We start from the raw sequence: 7611 nt of genomic DNA, 5'->3' as shown, positions 1-7611 counted from the left end.
CCACCACCATCCCCCGCCGCCACCATCCACCGCCACTACCAGCATCCACCACCACTACCCATCATCCGCCACCACCACCACCACCCATCACAACCACTATCCATCACCGTCACCACCAATCACCACCATCCACCACCCACGACAACCGTTCATCACCACTATCACCCACTGTCGGACGCCATCACCGTCAACTACCACCGTCCACCACCCACCAAAACCGTCCATCACCACCACCCACTGTCCACCACCACCATCCACCACCACCCATCACCACCACCACCTTCCACCACCCACCAAAACCGTACATCACCACCACCCACTATCCACCACCACCGTCCACCGCCACTACCCACTGTCCACCACCATCGTTCACCTCCACTACCCACTGTCCACCACCATCGTTCACCGCCTACCACAGTATCCTACCACCACCCACTTCTATAGTTCGTACACCACCCTTCCACTCATTATGCAAACGATATCCAGTTTATAAAACAAACAGTATTATATTTTCAGATTGCAGATCTTCGGACCACATCTTCTGTTGCAGACATGAAATCAGATGAAATTAGATTACAGACAGTTGTTTGTCTTCAAAAACAAACAACACCTTAATTAATAATTAATTTGGCAGCCAACTCATTAACACGCTTTCCGGAGAGACATATGTTGGTTCTTTTACACTAATTCCCAATCTCTAATTATAAGATTTAGATTATGGATGGACCTACATAAGGCCGAGTGTACTGGGCGACACTTTGGGCGAAAATGGGGCGATAAGTTGGAGGAACACCGCCCCCCCCAGGCGATATTGGGGCGAAAAGGGGCGGGGGCGGGATCTGTTTCTCGCCCAGCATGTCTGTTGTTTTGTTTGTTTATATTATTATTATATATATATATATATATGTGTGTAAGAGATATATATATATATATATATGTATATATATATATATATATTATATTACTATTGTAGTCCCTACACCATTACACCCCAAAAACAAATTCTCACCCATTGCTGACTGGGCGTCACACGGCGCAAAACGCCCCAATTTGTAGCCCCTCCACTACGCATAGCCTAAAAATATCATATAAGGAAAATTTTAAGTATTATAGGATATCTTTTTTTAAAAAATAATAATAAAAACCTATTTGGATTATTCGTAAAAATTGTTGAAGAAAAATAGTGAAAATGAGAATATGAAAAATCAAATATATTTGAAAGAGATCTAAGATGAATGACTATAGTTTACATGTTGACGTACAAATATTTTATAAAGATATGAAATTTATACAATAAATAAATATATGGTCCTTTTAATCATTTTAACTTAATCGTTAAATATTTAGAAAAAGAATGTATTATTTCGGATATTATAAATTAAATTGTATTTATATATAATTCTTAGATTTAATTATGCTTTATTTAAAACAATTAAAGAGAAATAATTTTGCTATTCAAATGTGAAGAAAGAAAAGCTAGAAAGTGAAAGGTATAATAAAAAAAAAACTAGTTCACCCAATGATCATGAACGATGAAGCGAGAACCTTGTATAGTTGTATATCCAAGCTTACTTTTTTTTATGTGGTGCCTAGTTAAAGCCATGAAAACAACTTATATATTCCTAAACTTTTATTGCTTTTGTTTGTGTCGTATACTCGTATTAAAAGGCATATTCAGAAACCAAGGCTGAGTTAAACTAAGGCATATTTGAAAACAACATGTTCAGACAGAGATTGATATGGGGTATCAAAATGTTTGATCATCGTATTTGCTTGCTTTTCCTTTAAACATTGGGTTTATTGGCTACTTCTGACTTTCATTTGAGACGACCTCAGTCATTTGTAAAGTATAAGGAGAACTGATGGACGCTCCTAAGGTATCTGCGGCGAGACAATACCAATGATCCTTGTCAATCTGTCATTAGTGAGACTGAATGTCTGGCCTTTGACTACACACGGAACCTCAAAAGACAACCAAGTGATAGTTGTATCAAAGCAGTTTGATACTTGTACAATTTAAAATATTTACTTATCCCAAAATGTTTTCAAATATTGATGATAGCTAGGTTGATCCCGTGTAATACACATGTAATAATATATAAAACTTCATATATATATGTGTGTGTGTGTGTGTTTTATACATTTTAATGAATTGTAAACGTAAGATAATCTAACATTATTAATATAAGATATCACATTGTTGATTTGTTGTTTTAATTAAAAGAATTCAATATACAACGACAAGCAAAGAAAAATTACAACTTAACACATATTTATAACTTATACCACACATTTCTAACTTATACCAAAAGACATATTAATTAAACATATAGATATTGTAACATAAGTTATGTGTTTTAGAAACTATTTTTATTGAAATTATAAAACATATAAGTACAAAACATAAAGAATGATACAAATGTGAATATAACAATGAGAGGTAACAATTATAATATTTATTAGAACGTTTAATAAAACAACAATAAAATCCAAACCTCGTAACTTAAACCATCATTTCGATCCAAGCATCCATACATCCAGTCCAAACGTTTATATATAATTTCCCAAAATCCAAAATGAAAAAAATAACAAAGTTTCAAAATTTTAAAAAAATAACAATGAAGACAATCAATTTCTTTTATTACTCAATAAATTGTTATTATAATCATACATTATGAATACTTTTCTAACCTAGGAGTTAATGTTTAATTAAATTATTTATTAGGTGGATAATTTATTTATAGAAATTGTATACTTGGCATCCTATGTGGATACCTAGTTGTAGATATTCTACTGTCAAGTTGTTGCGAAAAATATTTCTAAAACGTTTAGAGGCCATTTAGTTCGTAAAATTATTTTAGAAGATACTGAAATCTTGAAAGGAATTAAAATTTGATGGAATTGGATTTAGTTCAAATAAAAAACAGAACTGTTTTTGGTTGTTAAAATTAAAAATAGAATTAGATTAATTAAAGGATGAAGATGGTAATATATGATATTTCTGGTAATTGGCTAACATCCTATTGGAGAGTTAAAATTCAATTAGGGTCATAAAGGATTCTTACGTTCCAACGAATGATGGAATATATTTAAACTACAATTTGTGCTATTGTGCCAACCATACATTAAATTTCAATAGAATTAATTCCAATTCCATCCAAATGCCAAAGAAATATACCAACCAAACAAAATGAAGTCAAAGATTAGATTGAAGGATAATGTGGGCATGTGAACTATAACTGCTCTTTTGAACAATTTATGTTAAGTGCTTTGGTGTGTAAACATCTTCCAGTTGTCAAATTGAGTATAGACTGATGATGGTAGAGGTTGCATACTGTTTGTTACAGTTTTGTATTGTGTAAGTTTAGCAATTGATGATCAGTGTATTACATCAAGTGAAAAGTCTAATGTAAAGGTCAAACACTCAAAACAGTGAGATTACAATTCATCGTTGGAATGTAAAATTTGAAATTTTACAAAAACGTTTTACAGATAATAAACCATTTGCCACGTCGAAAGAAGACATTAATGTTGAACAAGATCATGCCACGAGTCTTATAAAAAGGATATTAAATCGCATACAAAGTATGGCCACCCAATGTACCAAAACACAAACGCTCAGAACTCTAGAAAGAAACTGTGTCGAGCATTGTACCTAATGTCTGAATGATATTGGATGACATGAGATTGGAAACATGCTCTTCTAGATGTTTCTTGGCATCCTGCCTTCCGACATTTGCAATCGCTAGCTTCTCTGGAGACAGTTTATCTTCTTCCTGAACCGCTTTGTTATACTTGATTGCTAGACTCAGCATCTCCTGTAAACATTAACAACCACTTTGTCAATAACACAACATTTACCATGGCCACTTGAATTATGTGAAAAGAATGCTGACCTGGACAGTCTGCTCATTGGTTTTTGAATGTGTATCAAACCGTTCAAGTTTTAATCCATCAGTCCACTTCTTCTTGTGAAGGTTCAATAGCATCTTCTCTTCAAGTTCATTCTTCCTGTAATTAATAGCTATTGAATAGTAGTGCCTGTTCAGCCCGTGAATCAGCGCCTACAAAAACAAGATTAAAGAAAAGATCAATAAACAAACATCCTAATAATAATAATAATAATCCCAATGATTTGAGATATGGCAATGACTTACTTGAATTGATGGTTTATTAAGATGGCCAAGATTTGATGTTGTTTGGCGTGGCTCTTGACCCAGCATCATGGTTTGCGGGTTAATAAGGCGGAACGCATCAATCACAACCTTCCCTTTAACACTCTGAATAGGATCAACCACCACTGCAACAGCTCTTTGATTCAGAGCTTCAAAACTCTGCAATATGGTTCAACAATAAAGTCACATTTTTAACTTCCAACAAGAGTTTAATAAATGACAGGAAGCTTATGACGTACCTGTTGTGTGTTGATGTCGACTCCAGATAACCAACAACCAAATCCAGGATGTGAATGGTACCAGCCGACCACCATCTCTGGTCTGTGGCGACAAACAAAGGTAACAGTCAACCAGTGGAAATAATTAACACTGTGAAATACAGCATAAACTAGTAGAAACAAAACTGCAATGTGCAACTAATGCTTTCTAGTAGAGTGCTAACAGCCTGTGCAGCTGACAAAATGTTTACAACGGGAAGGTTTAACCACAGTTTAAAACTTTCTGTACTGAAACATTCATAAAGTGCAGACACGTGGTAAGTGCATACATGCCTACACGTTGACGATTATAAAAGTTATAAACGCGCAAGGAAAGTGCTACCAAAAAATGATCATGTTAACATGTAAATAACTCTTCTGGTTTTGTCAAAATAAACTATACCAACTCATATGCACTCAAGAAAGTTTCAGAATAATGGTAAATGAAATGTGTCAATATAATAAAATGATCACTCTAGAATCTAAAGCTAATTAATATAAGCACACATCTGTTGCAATCCATCCTGATGGATCGTAAAACAACTCAAATTTCATAAATGTAAACACCCATATCCAAAAGCCATAGAGACACTGACAAAGATCAATATTCCTCCACAGTTGCAAAATTTCAAATCTTCATAAAAGACTAAAAACAACTCTTAGCAACAAACTAAAATGCCAAAGAAACAAGACATTACCAAATTTGCAGAGAACAGAAGCATCTTTATAGTTCATAGCATTTACACAAGTTTCCTGTTATAATCAAGCATAGTTATCAAATGCGCTAGACGCATAGGCCTCGTCTAGGGCCTAGGAACAAGGCGCAAAAAAAACGAGGGCCTAAAGAAAAAAAGGCGCACTTAAATAAAAAATTTAAAATATATTATATACATGAAAAATAATACTATTCTTCAAATAAAATATAATCTAATCACTTAAATCAGTACCAAAAGTTCTAAAATAGTCAAGATTCAAATGCAATTCCATAACTTGAATAACAAAATGTATCAATATAATGCCTTTGACCTCTCCTAGATCTAAGTTTTAATAGCACTCCTCGCATTTCTTTTGCTCGGATTTTATCTTCTGATGTTCTTGGCATAGACAATGTTGTAGCGCTCACCTAGAAGCTAGAAGCGCATATATTGAGCCTCGCCTGAAAAATAGGCCTAGGCGCAAAAGGCTAGGGCTTTTAATTACTATCTAATCAAGAGCAGTCTATGTAAGGATCCCCATTCATATATCTTGCGTTATCCCAAAAAATGTTCCAGCTTTCAATTATAAAACAAAACCAATAGTTCAATCTAACGAGATTATACGATTAAAAGCCTACTTACACAAACAATCAAATGCAAAAAGAGTTCACAAACCTACCTCCCAGTTTGCTTAAGCATATCAAGCATATTAGTCTGGAAAACATGATCAACAGCCTCAACACTAACACCAGTACCACTCTGCGGCATAGCGAAAACATCGACCACGCGGACGGTATACTCATCGACAAACTCCCCGAGCATCAATCCCATAACTTCCATAGGCACTCCCGCTCTCCCTAAACAATAATAATAATCAATCAATTATTCAACAAACCCTAACTAATTCTAATTAGGTAAATAAACAAACAATTGGCTAAGTAAGTAATTAATTACCGTGTTTAAGCATCTTGAGAAGAGCTAGAGAAGAGATGTAGACTTGTTCGGATGTGTCGAGTGTCGGTGAGTCCACCGGCGGGTGGCCTAACGCGCCACCGGCTCCGCCGAACATCCGCTGTAGCCGTTCCATACCTGACATTACCTTCCGATAGATAGATCAACAGGTGGTTTGAATTTCTTTGGTAACAAGAAACAAGATCTCCCCAAAAAGGAACAAGGGGGTGTTTAATGTAAAAGAAAGAGAAGAGGGGTGTAAACACGACATTCGGCTCGTTAAAAGCTTGAACTGAACTATAACTTAAATGAGTTTAGATGTACTCGTGTCCGAACTAAAGCCTTAAAGTAAGTTTATTTAATAAACAAGATCGGGCTTTATAAGTCGAGCTCAAGCTACCTATTATTTATATACATGTTATTTAACTCATGAAGTATATTTATAAAATATAAAATAATATTTATTAGATATAAAATTATGATGAATATATTAAATAACATATATTAAGTTACAAATAAGTTTGAAATTATAAAGATATAAGGCGAGCTCAAGCTTGAAAAAAATGACTAATGAAGTCACAAGTTGAGCTCTAATGCTCGTGAGTCAAAACGAGTTGTGATTGAGTTCAACTCACTTCATTTGTGCCCCTAATAATACATACCGAAACTATGACCAATAACGCTTCAAACTTTCATATTTATTGCTTAGGATAATTACACTCACATAATTATCACATATTTACACTTTATTTCTACTTGATTTTGTTGGTGATTTTAGTGCCATTAAGGTCACTATAAGCAATTGAAATTTGTTTAATACCAAATGAGAAGTTGGAATATACATTGACTTGAGTTTGGAGGTGTGAATTACGCAGTCAACCAAGACTATTCTAACTACTGTATTGTTAAGTTTATTAAGAGGGTGCAGGGCCGGCTCAACGAATGTGGATGCCTAAATCAAAACAAGATTTTGGGGCCTTTGCATAACAATTGTTAAGAAATAAAATTGATTATTACAAGTTTTGAACTCATAACTTATACTTATAGTAACAACCAAGCATACCACCGTACCAATAGATTTCTTTGAGTTTACTATACCCATTATAATATATCTATATATAAATTTATTTTTTTTTGGATTTGAAGGCCTTAACTAAGTGTGGGTCTAAAGCCCTAACTTGTTTTCGTTGTCGTCCAACGGGCAAAATCGATGGTTGGGGTTAAAATATATTGTTAGCTTAAAAAGTTGTTTAAAATTTATTGAATTTGATCTTTAGAATTAAGTATATTTTTTTAACCAAAAGTGGTCTTGATAATAGATTTGGTATTCAGAACCATAACTGATCACAAAATTAACTTTGGTCTCTCAAAACCAAAGTTGGTGACCATAACTAACTTTTTTTATTTAGTACTAACTTCGGTCTTTAAAACCAAATACGTTCATCATAATCAACTCTGTTCTTCAGTACTATAGATGTTGTAGTTGCAATGGTGTTTCGGTCAAAAATTGACAAAGCAACTTTGTGATCAAAT

The 7611-nt window shown here is 34.2% G+C and overlaps 1 protein-coding gene across 1 annotated transcript; it reads right to left on the bottom strand.

The window, feature by feature from the left end:
• Positions 1–3433: 3433 nt before the first annotated feature.
• LOC143560100 (26S proteasome non-ATPase regulatory subunit 14 homolog) lies at positions 3434–6348 on the bottom strand. Its single transcript, XM_077048482.1, has 6 exons — positions 6082–6348; positions 5807–5984; positions 4415–4496; positions 4158–4334; positions 3897–4064; positions 3434–3818 (listed from the first exon to the last, which is right to left on the bottom strand). Exons 1-6 carry the CDS (start codon positions 6221–6223, stop codon positions 3627–3629), a joined length of 939 nt encoding a protein of 312 aa, XP_076904597.1. The 5' UTR covers positions 6224–6348; the 3' UTR covers positions 3434–3626.
• Positions 6349–7611: the final 1263 nt, after the last annotated feature.

This window comes from Bidens hawaiensis, unplaced genomic scaffold (genome assembly GCF_021521415.1).
Source record: "Bidens hawaiensis isolate Kalapana, Puna unplaced genomic scaffold, B.hawaiensis_p1.1 tig00020220_1, whole genome shotgun sequence".
Classification (NCBI taxonomy): domain Eukaryota; kingdom Viridiplantae; phylum Streptophyta; class Magnoliopsida; order Asterales; family Asteraceae; genus Bidens; species Bidens hawaiensis.
The sequence above is the reverse complement of the archived record's forward strand: the minus strand, read 5'-3'. Positions and strand labels throughout refer to the sequence as shown.

Coding starts and splice junctions, on each gene's coding strand:
- LOC143560100 (XM_077048482.1), bottom strand. CDS start 6,223: ATGTCAGGTATGGAACGGCTACAGCGGATGTTCGGCGGAGCCGGTGGC. Junction 5,985..6,081: donor TCTCAAGATGCTTAAACACG/GTAATTAATTAC, acceptor ATTATTGTTTAG/GGAGAGCGGGAGTGCCTATG. Junction 3,819..3,896: donor CCAATGAGCAGACTGTCCAG/GTCAGCATTCTT, acceptor TAATGTTTACAG/GAGATGCTGAGTCTAGCAAT.